Source organism: Harpia harpyja, chromosome 12 (assembly GCF_026419915.1).
Source record: "Harpia harpyja isolate bHarHar1 chromosome 12, bHarHar1 primary haplotype, whole genome shotgun sequence".
Lineage (NCBI taxonomy): Eukaryota > Metazoa > Chordata > Aves > Accipitriformes > Accipitridae > Harpia > Harpia harpyja.
The window spans coordinates 27548651-27564792 of record NC_068951.1 but is presented as its reverse complement, the minus strand read 5'-3'; the positions used below and the strand labels follow the sequence as shown (position 1 = coordinate 27564792).

Here is a 16142-nt window from a genome sequence, read left to right as displayed (position 1 = left end):
GCTTTTGTAGATTCCAGAATTTGACAACTTATACCTGGACATGAATGGCATTATACATCAGTGTTCACATCCAAATGATGACGATGTTCACTTCAGAATCTCAGAAGATAAGATTTTTGCTGATATTTTTCACTATTTGGAAGTGCTGTTTCGCATTATTAAACCAAGGAAGGTTTTCTTCATGGCAGTTGATGGAGTAGCTCCAAGAGCAAAAATGAATCAGCAGCGTGGGAGACGTTTTAGGTGAGAGTATTTGTTCTTGTTCTGTCTTTAGGATAGTAAACACTTTAAAAAAAACATTTATTTAAGTATATGCCATGAAAAGTAAAATATATTGTGAGTGGTCGTGCCTTGGACAGTAGCTTTAATTTATAGTTAAATGAGGGTAAGTACCTGTAAAATGTTAACACTTGAAATCAGGATTCAAAAAAGGAAAGTTTGCTTGTTACTTAGAGTTTTCTTGGTGTATGCAGGACGGGGGGTGGGGGGAGCTTTTTTCCTATGAAATTTTCTGTGAAATAAATCTGCAGTGGAGCTCTTACAGATCTCTCCAACGGCTTCATAACCTGTGAGAGTCTTTGGTATTTGTGAATGCTAATTCTAGATACACCGTTCTGGTAACTATAATGGAATGTTCTTTGACAGTCATAGAAGAAATGAAGTTTCTAATGAAACTCTGATTTCCTGTTGATACCAGTTAGCAACCTAGCTCAAATACAGAGCTGCAAGTAGATTTCACAGTGTTAAGAATTATGTTAATGTGTTGGGAGACATGGAATCCTCTTTGATGACTGCTGTAGGGAAAGAAAGCCAGTGGTTAGACAGCAGAGGGATGGTGAGTGAAATGCAACAGAAACAAACTGGGGGAAAGGGACAAGAGAAAATATTTTCAAGCTACTGGGGTTTTTTGTGGTTTTGGTTTTTGGTTTTCTGTGGGTGGGGTTTTTTTAAGGAAAAAAGGAGGTTGTGACGAAGAAGAGATTAAGAAAGAGTTCTAAACAGAAAGTTGGTGTAGAACTGAGAGAAGGAAAAAAATCTAAGACATTTTCTGCTTCAAAAGTGGTTATCCTTGGCCGAGAAGGGGTAGGGTGATATTTTTTGTTTGTTTCTCCATTATTAGTGATGATAAATTGTTAGTTCACCCCTCCTACCCCAGTGGTATTCCAAACTTGCTGCTTTGTTTAACTACATTACCATTATTGTTCTGGGATAGCATTTTCAGATGTTTAGAATCCGAGTATTCCTACCGTTTCAACATTAATTTGCTTTCATTGTGATCAGCCATTGAAGGATCATCTTGGTAATTTAAATATTAACTGTATCTGAGTAATGACAGATTATCATCGTTACTGGAGGGGGGGGGGGGAAGCTATTTTTAAGCCTTCCAATTGTATCAGAAACAAGTTCAAACTATTCAGGAGTTAAATGTCTCTTCCCCCCCCCCCCCCCCCCCCCTTTAAACACTCTTCAAAAAATCAACTGTGTATTTTGTCAGTAAAGCTATACTTAGGATATTAATATTTGAATAAGGTGATTCTTTGTCTACTCGCTCTCTCCAACCCTGTTTTGTTCTAGATCAGCAAAAGAGGCAGAGGACAAAATAAAAAAGGCATTAGAAAAGGGAGAAACTCTCCCTACAGAAGCCAGATTTGACTCCAACTGTATTACACCAGGTAAGATAATCTGTTAATTATTTAAATTTAGGTGTTTAGATTTATGTTTTTGCATCTATATTTTGGCACTATTTTCCTATCCTAAGGCATTTTTTTTTTAAATTAGAGGACAGAATCAATAAAGGGTCAAGTAAGTTGGGAACACAAGTTTCAATAACTTTTAGTAGGGTTGGAATACTGTCTCATTCTAAAAATTTTTTAGATTGCTATGGAAAAAATGAAGCCTCTTGGGGAAAAAAACCAGCTGTCCCCTTCATCTCTTGCAGAATTTTTACTTGTTGGTTTTTTTCATTGATACTTTTGATATGTAAATGCAATTTTGAAGGACTAGTGAAAAGCTTTGTGTTTTAACTTAGACTTCTGTTTTCAGGAACTGAATTCATGGCCAGACTGCATGAGCATCTTAAATATTTTGTAAATATGAAGATTTCCACAGACAAATCCTGGCAAGGAGTAACAGTCTACTTATCAGGCCATGAGGTCATTGTATTTTGTTAATATTTTATTTTAAATAAATTTTTATTTTATAGAAAAATATTCACTGATGAATTTTGGGTTTTTTTGTGCAGACTCCAGGGGAAGGTGAGCATAAAATTATGGAGTTCATCAGATCAGAAAAAGCAAAGCCCCATCATGATCCAAACACAAGACACTGTCTCTATGGCTTAGATGCTGACTTGGTATGTGCAGTTAAAATAATACAAACAACAAAACCTTGTAAAGTGTGTATGTCTTTGTCTTCCTAAGCATATAGGATTCTAAAAGGTTATTAAACAAGCATGTAATTTTGTATTCCTGCAAACTTTTGAATTTGTAATGAAACAACAGCAAAATTTCTTTATACTCAAATCTTGGGTAACAGTTTAAAAAAAAAACAACAATGAAGTAAGACCTTTCTAATATCTCTTTGTAATAGATTATGCTGGGATTAACAAGTCATGAGGCACACTTTGCGCTCTTAAGAGAAGAAGTCAGATTTGGTGGTAAAAAATCTCAAAGGTGAACTGATTTAACTTTACTTTTATTTTTTATATGATGAAATTAAATCTAAAATATACTGGGTCACTAAAACGGGGGGGGTTATTGATTGCATACTAAATGAACAAAATATTAGTATATTTTTTTGTTAGAAAGTACATGAAATTAGAGAAATCAACTTGTGAAATTGTGCATTTGAATTATTTTGCACAAGAAAATGTATGTTGTCAAGACAGCTGATAAAAAAAATCCTTAGAGCTTTGGTGTGTTGTGCTTCTTTCTTCATATTATGAATGGAGCAGCCCAGGCTGTACTGACATTGTTTCCGTAATTGTCTTATGCAGATATTGACTTTTTAAAATATATTTACAACTCTGAGATTTTGTGCATGTAAGTAAATTACTAGAAAATTGCTAAAATAAACTCTCTTAAAGTGGCTGACTGGATGCTCTTATTCTGGATTTGACCATTTGAACTAACTTGTGGGCTATAATTGTCAGAAAAAGGTGATTTTTGACATGCACAAACTGTGCATGTACATGGAGCTATTCTGAAGTAATAGAAAAATTAATTTTATAATTTACTGTGGCTAGATTCCTTCTTTGAAGGACCTTAAGTATATATTTGGTGGATATAGGGAGAAGGTAGGAGAGACAGGGAGAAATACACTTTTTTGATACAAAAAGGATTTTGGATAATACAGTGATAAGTCATAAAAATGTTTAGATAAATGCATCATTTTTGCTAATATACAAATGTTTTTATTGCTAAGGACAATATGATAAACATCAGAAATAAGTATTCTTTTCATAGTCTTCCACAGTCAACTTTTCACTGACTCATTCTGTTGATAGTGTTGGCAAGTAACATTGTAATGTTTTTAAGACCTTAAGTCTAATCAAAGAAAAATGTCATTTTTCCCTTTTTAAAAAGTAAAATAATATAAAACAAAAGTGTGACGACCTTTTGAGGGATTAATTAAATAAAGTATGAAATCAAAAGGCAAGGTGTCTTTTTTTTTTTTTAACCCCTCAAGCATTGTTCCATATTTGGCACCTTTTGTAATTTCTGGATAATACCGCTCATTACAAGAATTTACTTCTGGAAGTTACAGGAACTGTCTTCTGTCAATATTGTCACTTTTATGAGTACGTACAGTTGGAAATTTGAAAATACTAAAAATACCTACAAACTATTATCTGTCAGCAGTTTCTTGATTGAGGGAAATTATTTGTTTTATCAAGATTTTCAAGTCCAGTGCAATGAAGAATAAGGGGCAAAATGTCTCCAGAGTCTTAGAGCATCAACCTGTATTTGCCAATATGAAAATTACATTTAAAAAGAGACAGAATTGGGTCTGAAGTTCTGTGCAGTCAGGTGTAGCTCAGAGTTCGTCTTAGTAGTCTTCGTATAAGCTTGTGTATCACACACATCGTCCTCAGAGGATTTTGGCCAATATCTGCTGTGTATGTGTGAATACATAGGTGTTTATGCTGGTTTATCATTGGAGGTAGTCCCAGCTAGTTACAGTATCTACAAGGTGAAATAGTCCTTTACAAATTTAAAATACAGTAGTCTTTAGCTCATTAATCTTTTGGTGTATGTATTAACTGATTTTGACCTAATGTTGGCTTAGGTATTAAGTAATTTTAGTGAAGAGAGGAAAAGAAGGCAGAATATATGTTGACTAGTTTATGCCATAAACAAACAGTAGGTTTGTTGTTGTGGTTTTTTGTTTGGTTTTTTTTTTTCTGGTGCTGTGTTGAAGCTACTAGATAATACATATGGAGCATATTTTCAAGTTGAGTGTATTCTTTTCTTACCAGAAGCATTTCAGATGACTGCAAATGTAACTCAGCCAGTTTAGACATGAATGTGTGTACTCTGTATGTAGTCAGAGTAGTTCTAAAATACCGTAAAATTTATTTGGTTTGGTGTGAAGTTAGGTTAGGTTGTCCCTTTTTTGGACAATGGGATAATTTCTTAGGAAATAGTTAATGCAACACGGAACTCCACAAAGCTACCCTGCTTTCTCTAAGCTAGCTATTTTCTGTACAGTTCAGGCATGCCTTCTGTTTAGAAGGTTCTACTGCATAATTTTATAGACTCAAACCAGATGAATCCTAAAATAGATTCAAAGGAATGTTTCTATATTATTTCTTCTGCAAAAATATAATCCTAGTAAGGTTACTTGGGTTTAGGTAACCTTGGACTTATTATAAATAATTAACTTAATGTTTTAAATAATTTACAGAGCATGTGCACCAGAGGAAACCACGTTTCATTTACTGCACTTATCACTGATGAGAGAATATATTGATTATGAATTTTCGCCAGTAAAAGTAAGTTCTAATGGAGCTGTGATTGAAAAAATGTGTGAGGTCTTTTTATGCAAACACAATAATAAAAATTATACTCCTGTGGTTTTCTGCTCTTTTTCCTTTTGTTTTACCCCAGGACAAGATTTCCTTTGAATATGATATTGAAAGGATAATAGATGATTGGATCTTAATGGGTTTCCTTGTAGGAAATGATTTTATTCCTCATCTACCTCATTTACACATCAATCATGATGCACTGCCACTACTTTATAGAACGTACATGGCTATCTTGCCAGAACTGGGAGGTAGGAACACTAAGTTTAGTTGTGGAAAGTAGAAACATTAATATTCCTGCATTAATATTTGTTGACCTTTTTAGCCATGTTAGAATGTTTAGCATTTATTACACTTTCTTTAGACAGCTAGGAAGATTGCATGCTGTTATCTATGGGGCATTTAAATTGAAATTTTAAAATTGTTAAATTGTTAATTTAAAAAAACATACTCTGTCTTTCCAATAGGTTACATAAATGAAAATGGGCATCTGAATTTAAAACGCTTTGAGAAATATCTCACAAGACTGTCAGATGTAAGTGACTTCGAAATTGCTCTGTATAGAATGGTATAGTCTATTGAATATAACCTCAATATAGTGCCCTAAAATATATCATTCTGTAGTTTTAATGAACTGTTAAATGGCTGTGTTTTACAAGTGGTTCAGTCAGATGATTTATCATTTAACTGATGGGATCCAATCCGTTGTTGTTTGATATTATCATAACATAAGAGGAAAAAGATTGAATCATTTGATCTGTGCTTTAGCCAGCGACTTTTAGTACTGCAAGTCAAATGAGGGTTCACCAGTAGAATCATGGTTCTCAATTTTCATTGAATAATGAGCGGCAGTACTGGCTGGGCAAAGCATGCTGCAGGCAGCAATATTCTTTGCTTCCCCTGCTGGTCTGTTTCTTGTGGGGTAGGCTATGTCTGAAGATCTTGGAAAGCAGTATCTTTTACAAGTTTTTTATGAAGATTACTGGTAAAGAGCAATGAAGCATTATTATCTCTCAGAGGCAGGCATCAGCATTCTTCGTGAACTAACTGGCATACAGGAGGCAATCCTGTTAAGTGCCACTGCAGTAATCCATCCTAGAGATGAGAAAAGGTATAGGCCATATAGAAATGGAAAGATCTCAGCCTTCTGCTGAACTTGGAACGAGGAAGTTCATCTGTTCCTGCTTCAGCCTTGTCTTCTGATTCTTGGGGAGAGCTATGAAAATGTTGGGTGTGTGGCACAAGACTGTATTACCCAGGCCCTATATACGTGTACTACGTCTAGAGGTGTTAGTGAAGTGTGGAAGTTCTCTAACTCTTTTTGTTACCCATTGCTGCCTTGCTGAAAGAAAACAAAATATGCCTTGGGTATATGTTATATATTGCTAAGAAAAAAGATTTGTTTTTAATATTAAGCTATTAGTTTAGCTGTAGCTCTAGGGCAAAATGTTTATGTACTAAATGACTCTAGATGTAATCTAATGCGCGTACTAAAAAGATGTTAATTTAGCACTCTAAATCTGGCATCTCTCAAATATTTCTAAACTTATTTTAATCTTTCTGCACAGTTTGATCGTGAACACTTCAGTGAAGTCTTTGTAGACCTAAAATGGTTTGAAAGTAAAGTAGGCAATAAATACCTCAATGAGGCAGCTGGTATTGCAGCAGAGGAAGCCAGAAAAAATAAACAAAAGAAACAAAAGGTTAGTGTTTTATATGCGCAGTTTTGGAATAAGAATATTACTTTTCGAAAATCAGTAATTTAATCTTAGACAAATTAAATGGCATAAACTTCTGTTTTGAGATTTTTTTTGAGATCAGAAAAGATAGTTAAATGTAACATTTGAGGAACTGCCTGTATGCATTGCTGGGTGTGAGTGATGAAATGGTTAAGTCAAGGTCAGGTTCTCATGATTTTTGAAATCTTGCAAACCTGTAACTTAATGCTTTATGTCAATTTATCTGTTCCTCAACAGCAGCAAAACTTACTTCTGGGTGAGTTACTGTCAAACTTGCTATGCTTTATAATTTTACTTCTCAATGCGTAGGCTGCTGGAAGTTTTATGTATTTCAGATAGACTGATAGATCATTCATGCATATCTTGGTATTGGCTGACTATTTGACAATGAATAGATAAATAGCAATTTCATTGGTGTGAGCTATCTCAGATTGGTTATTAAACTTGTAATTCTAGATATACCTAATTAATAAGGAACAGGACCTTTCTCTGTATCTTGACTCTGCCCCGCTGTCATGTTCCCTACCACCACCTCCATTGGCTATCCTTCAGTACATGCCTTCAGCAGAGTGTAGAGTAGCAGCAGGAAATTCCTTCAAGTTTAATCTGTCACTGTATATTGTTATCCTGTTCTTTAGCACAGTTCGTGGTTTGTAAGAGCAAGATGTTAGCTCTTCCTTTAATAAGGTATGCTTTATTTGTGGTTGTTTTCTTATTTGCCACAGAAGTTTGGAGCAGCTGTATAGTATTAGCTAGCCATCTTGACTGATCCTTTGAATGGCAGTGACAGTCAGGAGCTTGCATATCTCAGGTACAGGGGAAGAGGGCCAACTTAATGATTCTGCTTATTGAAAGCTACTCAATGCTGTACACAAAAGATGGTGTGTGGTGTGAGAATGAAGTAAACGTTTGGCTTGTTTGACTCTCTAAAAGACAATTTCTTGTATACTTATTTCCCACAAAAGTAATTTGAACTTTAAAAATTTACTGATGAAAAGTTTGACTGCGTACTGGTGCTGTAGCACAATGTATGATGTAGGTAAAAATGCTTAAAATTGTACTGCACAGTTTTGGAAGTAGTTGTATTTTGGAAAGCAAATATTCAGGTATTTTTTTTAAAGGTAGTTGAGATTTTATTTGAGACTGCTCCTTTGTTTGATTTGTATGGAAAAAATTATTTTCCCTAGGCAATTACAAGAGAAGGAAATGTAGTGGGTTTTATACTAAATAATAATAATAATCTTTATACATCTTGATTATAGCATTTTGAGTTGCAGATTATATGGTTGTGCATGAGGTATGTGCGTATTATTCTGTATTTTTACTTTATCTCAAATATTGATTTAATAGGCTCAGGAAAATTCTATGTGTCTGGCTGCTTTAGAGAAAAACGAAGGTGAAGTGACCCCTAAAAGTAAGTACAAATAATTTTTCCATATACATATAATAAAAAAACCTTGTTAATTTGTGTATAGATTTGGGAGATCTGTAAGAATGTCATGTCAGAGATGACCTTAATCTAAATGAAAGAGTTATGTAGTCAGCTATCAGCGAATGGAACTGCACATCGCTGGCTTATGGTGAGAGGGAGTGGGGCTAAAGCTTTTGAAGTGCTTCTTACCCGACTGGTATTTCCATGATGAATTAAAGGGATGAATGAGCAAATCTTCAACAACGTTATGGTTTTGATAATTGTATGCCTGGGTATTTTGTTACACAGGTGGGGACAAATGAACAGATTTTTATATGGCTTTGGGATTTTTGGTTGTGTTGATTATGTTTTTAAACTCATTCCACTTGTAGGAAATGTCTTTTGCTCATGTTTTGAAATTTAATGTCAAAAACATATAAATATTACTCCATGATATAAGATGATGTTGCTGGAAAAAGATTAAATTTTAAAATTTATTTTAACATTTTCTTAAATTATTTTCTGATGGCTTATATTCTCTTCTCTGTTCTTGTAATTGGGCTACAAAATGGGTTGCCTGTCTTTAAAAGAAAAAACAAAGTTCTAGCCTTTCTCTGGGTAAAGATTTTGTTTGATTGTTTCATGTTACTTTCGGTGCAAGGAAGGTATGAGCACCTGTAACTGTGAATTGAGGAATAAAGTTAAGGCATTAAGTCAAAACTGAATGTCTTTAAACCTTATTGTAGCAGAGAAGCGAATGTTAATCTTTTTTATTTTTTTTTTTCATGACTGCTTTTTCAGCTGTGTTGGAAGATGAACCAGAAGATGATGATCTCTTTGAAACTGAATTTAGGCAATACAAAAGAACTTACTACATGACTAAAATGGGTGTAGAAGTAGTTTCTGAGTAAGTGTATGCTTTTTTTTTTCTTTTTTTTTTCTTTTTTCTTTAAACACCAAAGATAAGTCTTTGCATATGTCTAATAGAAGACAGAATATTCATCCATGTCAAAAGCAGAGAATACACAGCAGCATACTGCAGCGGTGATGCTTTTGGTTAATGAAAGAAGAGCTGCAAGTCAAGTTTTCTGTAACAAGTATTTGAGGACCAGAGAGAAAAAAATCCATTACTGTTAAATGAATCTAGAAAACCATGGTCTCATTAGGTTCTCAAAATGCTCTGTTTTCATTCCTATGTACAAGGTGCTAAGTAATTTTTAAATACCAGTGAAAATGACAAAAAATAATAAGTATCTTTCCTGTTTCTTTTAAGTGACTTCTTGGCCGATCAAGCTGAATGTTATGTTCAGGCAATACAATGGATTTTGCATTATTATTACCACGGAGTTCAATCATGGAGCTGGTAAGAAAAATTGTCAAATGAGAAATTGCTTGAAGATCAAGCGGTGTTTCACCTTACACGCTGTGAACATTTAATGTAGTTCTCTTTGTTTCTGATCTGTGAACGCTGCTGTGCTATAATTAAGTCAAGTAACTTAAGACGGCTTTTTTCTCTGCAGGTATTATCCTTATCATTATGCACCTTATCTGTCAGATATTCATAATATCAGCGAGCTCAAAATCAAATTTGAACTGGGAAAACCTTTCATGCCATTTGAACAGCTTCTTGCTGTACTTCCAGCAGCTAGCAAAGATCTCCTACCTAAATGCTACCAGGTGGGATTTAGAATTAAATTGCATTTTTCTATCACTTATTGGTTGTCTGCTTTATTCTGAAGTGACTCTTTTCTTAATGTTTTTGCATGTCCTCTTAGTTATATTCTAACTCAGAATTTTAGGTGTATGGTTAAGTACTTCTTACTGTTCTTAGTACCTTGTAAAGTTAGTAATAAATACAAAATTTTGCATTTGCTAAGCAATTTCAGACTAGGACAGTTAAATGATAAATGTTGAATTCCTGTTCAGCCTTGAAATTGGTTTTAATACCAGCCTTCCTCTCTCTCTTCCTAGAATTAGTGCTAAATTGTCTCTGATATTTTAATTCCTCTGTTGTATTTTCCTAGCATTTGATGATTAGTCAGGACTCTCCTATTATAGAATATTATCCACCGGATTTTAAAACTGACTTAAATGGAAAACAGCAAGAATGGGAAGCTGTAGTATTAATCCCATTTATTGATGAGGTAAGTTCTTTCAACATCTGCTGTCTATAAAGGCTTCATAACAAATCTGCTAAACTTAATTAACAGTTAAACATGCAATTAAATGGAAGTTTAAATTAACACTTGGTAAGACCACAGAAAAATATAAATGTTTGCTGCCTGGAGAGTAAGGCTAGATTAAGTTACCACAAAGTGAGCTTCAAGTGACAGAAGTCCTAAGTACGGAATGTGGACTTTTTGTTGTTTGTTCATGTTTTTCATCAGCTGTTCATGTTTTTCATCAGCTATTCAAATATTTATTTTCTTTGAGAAAAAAATTCTATTCCTATTTACATACAAAAATACAGAATGTCTGTAGGTAAAATAAAAGAAACACTTGAAAAAAAACCCAGTCTTTTTACAGAACATCTCTTCACATGAACACCAGTAATGGGTAGAAGGCTTCAATTACAAATCAAACAGTAAAACATTAATGGAGAGGAATAAAATAGTAGCAGTTTCCTTTTGCATATAGGATAACAGTATTATATACATTTTTGTAATATCTTTTATCAGATTAAATTTGAGCACGTCAAAGAGTGGATGAAAATAAAAGTGCAGATTAGATGTTAAGATATATACAGTTGGTAGCTTGTGCCTATCGATTGTTTCCATATTTCCCAGTGAAAGGTTGACAGGACTTAATCTTCTCACAAAAGACAATAGTTGCTACTTGAATGACCCATAAGGTTTTGAAGCTTTTTCAACGGTTAATTTGCAGAATTTTATGGTAACATCTAAAATCTTTTTAATATTTTTTGTATGTTAAATGTAAAAGGCAAGATATGGCTAGTCTTTGGAAACATACTTGCAAAAAGGCAATCTTTATTCTCCAAAGCCATTCCATTGTAATTGTCCTATTTTTATCAGAGAGCTGGGACGTGAAGAAGGATGAGGCTGCAATTAGAAAATTAATACATTAACCAGAAAAGTGTGGGTATCCACTTTCCCGATGGAGACGTTTCCGTGATAATTTTTGTTGCCAGTTTCACATACGCTAATTTCTCTAAAATTTAGAAACGACTGCTGCAGGCCATGGAATCCTGTAATAAGTACCTAAAAGAAGAGGAGAAACGAAGAAATACTCACAGTGCTTGCTTAATGTACTGGTATGACAAAGATGCAGAGTTCCAGTACATGTCACCATGGCCAGAGAAATTCCCTGCAGTAGAAAGATGTCATACGAGGTAACACTGGCATAACTATTTTAGAATAGACTAAAAGTAGTTAGAATACTTATTAGCATTTTAACCAAAGCTTGTATATGCCACTATATACACCGAAAAATGTAAAATGTTGGATTAGATATTGTTGTAGATGGCACGGTAAAAGTCTTTGTCCCTTTTCTTCAAATGTTACTTTGCAGTAAGATGAACAGATGAACTTAATGTTAAGTTGGCAAGAACACCCTAGAGAATTATTAAACTTTGTATGACACAGAGGATGAAAGACTGGTACAAATATCTGATAATAGTGATAATTTATCAACACGCTAATTCCAGACCATTTGTAAAAAAAATATAAGCGTTTGGATCCAGTGCAGAGAGTTGAACACGAGTGTGTTTTTCAGTTTCCTCTCACTGAAAGTAGCCAGCTTTATTTAACATAGGCTGAGGTTTCAAGATTAAATGGAAACATAACCTCAATAGTAGTCAAACGTAAAGCAAAATAGAGGAGAAATGCGTGTTGCAGGATTATACTCAGTGAAGAATGAATAGTTGTGAAGGTGAACGATACCATATGGAACCATTGCTAGTTTAGAATTTGATAATAACAATGAATTAAAATAGTGAGATTGGGACACACCGTGGCTTGAAGTTTTGTCTTTTTCTTAATGAGTATTCTCTTTGCAGCAATAGCATGAGTTTTTTATAGTCCTTTGTATAGATGCCAAGTGGCTTAAGTTAATTGCCACCTTACAGGAAAGTCAAAGGGTTTGTCAATTAATGAGTGTTTGAATGAGTAATGAGAGTTTCTACAGCCGTAGGCCAATCTGTATGAGCAAATGTTGTGCAACTTTTTTTTTAGGTATAAAACAATACCTTTGGATGCTTGGCATGTAGAAATAACCCACAATAAGATAACTAAAATCAACAAGAGTGCATTATATTTTTGTGGATTTCCTACTTTAAAGCACATTAAACATAAGGTAAAGGATTTATCTCTTCTGACATTTTAAATTGTATTTAATAGATAACTATGTAAGAGAAGTAAGTTTTGTGTGCTGTTTTGTTTTTACTCAGTTCTATCTTAGAAAAAGTGGTGTACAGGTGTTTCAGCAAAGCAGCCATGGAGAGAACATGATGTTAGAAATCATAGCTGATGAGAACTCTAAAGAACAGGTAAGCATTCAGCTCCTAACAAAGAAACAAAACCAAAAAAAAACCAGACAAAAAAACTTGTCATAAAAAGACTGATTTTGTTAAAGTCAGATTTGAAATGTTGGTTATTTTTATCTTCTCAATATCGTATTATAGGAGAAAAACGTTTATAGAGTAATATTGAAAGAGTTTTATAAATTATAATTTATAAATTGAAATTTATAATTTCAAAACCCAAGCATTTCTTAAAAAAGAATAATTAAATATATTGAACAGTTAATTTAAAAGAATATCCTTAGATTTTTTAAAAAACTTTATTTAACTAGTAATGCTTGATTTCAAAATGAGCTTTATGTATAAGTTATTAAAATTTGATTAATAGAAAGGAAGGTGAAATATGACTGTATGCTGAAGGCCATAGAATTAATTGCTGGAGTCAGAACTCTGGAGTTCTTAGCTCCCAGCCCAAAGTTGAGACCATTAGGTGGTAATATTCTCAGTATATGTTTTGAAAAAATCAGCTGAATCAGTTCACTGAAAACATCAGTGGTATTAGTTCACACTGAAAGCTTTTGTTGACTGTTGGAGTCAATAGTAAAAAATAAAGTGCGTTAGGATTAAAATGCTATATTTGTGTGGGGAACAGTCTAGAATTTTGGAATCTGCTAAAAGATTTAAATTTGTCCTGACTTCAGAATATTAAATGTCAATCTCCTTAGTAGAGTTTCTGGCAATTCTCTGTGGTAGCCATCAGATGTTCTTAGGTAAGGAGTTGGTGACACTCACTCTTGACTAATTAATATTTGGAAGTGGTATAAATGCAAGGAAGCAGAGTCTCCAGACAAGTGCCCCTTGTCTTTTTGTATAGCTGAGTATATAGACACTTTTTTAGTCAGTCCCTTTTTATCAACAGAGCTGACTTACACCTTCGACTTAAATGGGACTGTTTAACAGAGGAATTAAAGGAAAGAGTTGATGCAGAGACATTAAGAAGCAAAATATTTTTCTAAATCCTTTAAAAGCCAAATCTATTTTGTAATCAAAATATCAGATAGCAAAAGAAATCCAGGAAAAGAAAAAAGTTTCAGAGATAAATAAATAAATAAATAAAACCAGGAAAGGAGAGAGGAGGAAAACAATGAGACAGGATTTTACAGTAGAGAGATAGGGAGAGTGAATATTCAAGATACGTGGCAAAGAGAATTAAATAAGCCAAAATAATATATTAAAAAATAGCAGAAACTCATTGGAAAAACAGAACATAATGTGAGACTAGAATTACAGATGCTAGCAAAGTCCTGGACATAAGTGCTGTTTCTTTATTTCAGTGAGACACAAAAGTAATATCTATGGTACAAAATATTTCACTAATCTCAAATTGTCAGTTTGATTATTGTGTCCCAGAGACACAAAGAGTTCTAAGTGATTTAACAAATAAAGTACATAGTAAGCCTATACCAGAAATGTAAATCAACCCAGGTCTTACAACTACCATATGCTACATGTAAAGAGCCACACTTGGAATACAATACTTTGTCCTAAAAAATGAAATATGATTCTCCATTTCTAATCAGAGATTATGTAACATGTATCAAAATATTATTTAATAAGATAAAATGAGATTTTTATTTTGCAAGAAAACCTGTTCTTTAACTAGCATAGTTTTTATTGCAAAAACAGTTTCAAAATATTTTAACAGAAATCTTTTAATATGTTAAACAATTAGTAACTAATAGGTTTTTTTCAGATGGTAGAAAATGTTGCCAGTTCGGTACTTGGAAAGCGTGTTTTTGTTAACTGGCCACACCTTGAAGAAGCCAGAGTTGTCGCTGTGTCAGATGGAGAAACTAAGTAAGATACATTTCATAGATAGTTGTCATCTTTATTGTTTTATTCAAAATAAGTTCCTCAGGCTGTACAAAAGTTTTGGTTTTATTGTAGTACTTGCTAACAGCAAATTAGTCCAGATCTATCAAAGGCTGCTTGGTGGAAGAACCTTTTTTTAACATTGTTCTGAGGTTTGGTTATCTCTGAAGAAGTCTCTAGTCCTTCAGTATTTTGCTATAGATGTAGATGTTTGGGAGAGCTCATTCTTAACTTTTGAGGGGAAAATGCATGGACAGAAATCCACACAGAATAATGTAAAAGAGAACATTTCTATACCGACTTCCTTTCAGCACATGCACTGCTATTTTGTATAAAAAAAAAATGTATAAAAAAAATGCTGTGTGGCCTGTTGTGGAAGGGGTGGAGAAAACGATGATGCAAGTTTTCCATGTCCTTAACAAGTAATTTCTAACTAATTTAAGTTTTGCTCACAGTTGATTATGTCTAATTAATCTTATTTGTTTAAATTCATACCGGTCATAATTATTCTCAAGGTTTTATTTGGAAGAACCGCATGGCACCCAGAAGCTTTACATGGGAAATGCAGTGCCCCCAACTAAAGTGGCATATGTTGGAGATAAGGAACAAAGCATGTGGTTAAAAGAAGTTCAAGGCATTTCAGAGCAGTAAGTAACTTTGAAAATTAAAGTGTAACTTTGCATTTTATAGCTTAGCTATGTGTTGTTGCTGTATTATAGACCTAAGTAGCAGAGAAGAGCTGCCGCATACTTGATGATAAAGGTTTATGAGTATGCTGGAATTTAAAAAAAACAACACAAACGAGCTTACGTTGAAATTTCAGAAAATATGGAGTTACTCCCTAGGTATTGAAAGTTAGATGCTGTTATGAAAGAATTCTGAAATGAATGAGTTTCAGTATTTACTCTCCCATTCAATTTTCTGTTCTGGTCTTAGTAATCTTCAGCTGTAGGAAGTATATGGAATGGAGTCATATAGTATCAAGTTACAACTTCAATAGCTTAGGGTTGTTAAATTTGAATACAGCTGTTGCTGTTCTAGAGTGTGGGTGCCTAGTGGAACACAACTGAGTTACAGTACCTTGCCATTTTATTATCTGTCATTTGAGTTAACTGCCTTAATTACCCCTAACCCTTCCCACTGTAAAGGTAAAATGTGTTTAATTTAACGCACTTAGCTATGTAGTGATGGCCATGTGACAATGGATAAGCAATTGGTTCAGCCATTTATTCTGGGTTATTTTTTATAAAACAGGAAGCAAACTATTAGAATCCTTTTGTTAAGAGTATTTTTTTTTAATTTTTTTTTTTATTTCAAGAATTTAATTCCACCCTCTTGGTTCAGTTCTGTTCATTGTAATCAAAATAAATGTTCTGCTTTGTATTCAGCTACCAGAGAAGGAAAGGAATAATTATTCATGAAACATCAATAGTTGTATATGCTCAGTTGCTCACTGGTAATAGATATCAACTAAACCAAAATGGAGAAGTTTATTTGGAGAAGCAGTGGTCAAAACAAGCTCTTCCTTTTGTTTACCAAACTGTTGTCAAGGTAAATATACAAGTGCAATATCTTCTTGCGCATAGCTCCTTACTCCTTTGGGGCAGGCAGGTGCGC

General features: G+C 33.7%; 1 protein-coding gene across 9 annotated transcripts in view; it reads left to right on the top strand.

The window, feature by feature from the left end:
• Positions 1-16142, top strand: part of XRN1 (5'-3' exoribonuclease 1) — a 46912-nt gene that overhangs the window by 3173 nt on the left and 27597 nt on the right. For all 9 annotated transcript variants that reach the window (XR_008237704.1, XR_008237705.1, XR_008237703.1 and 6 more), the window contains exons 2-21: positions 11-243; positions 1576-1673; positions 2044-2153; positions 2243-2353; positions 2590-2672; positions 4906-4993; positions 5109-5277; positions 5494-5561; positions 6595-6729; positions 8116-8179; positions 8978-9083; positions 9450-9539; positions 9697-9853; positions 10201-10320; positions 11356-11525; positions 12367-12487; positions 12582-12680; positions 14407-14510; positions 15041-15172; positions 15914-16076. Coding sequence is in view for 1 of the 9 variants with exons in the window: in XM_052805032.1 (XP_052660992.1) it covers positions 11-243; positions 1576-1673; positions 2044-2153; positions 2243-2353; positions 2590-2672; positions 4906-4993; positions 5109-5277; positions 5494-5561; positions 6595-6729; positions 8116-8179; positions 8978-9083; positions 9450-9539; positions 9697-9853; positions 10201-10320; positions 11356-11525; positions 12367-12487; positions 12582-12680; positions 14407-14510; positions 15041-15172; positions 15914-16076 (2421 nt within the window). In the remaining 8 variants the exon portion in view is untranslated. The remainder of the gene's footprint in view (positions 1-10; positions 244-1575; positions 1674-2043; positions 2154-2242; positions 2354-2589; positions 2673-4905; positions 4994-5108; positions 5278-5493; positions 5562-6594; positions 6730-8115; positions 8180-8977; positions 9084-9449; positions 9540-9696; positions 9854-10200; positions 10321-11355; positions 11526-12366; positions 12488-12581; positions 12681-14406; positions 14511-15040; positions 15173-15913; positions 16077-16142) is intronic.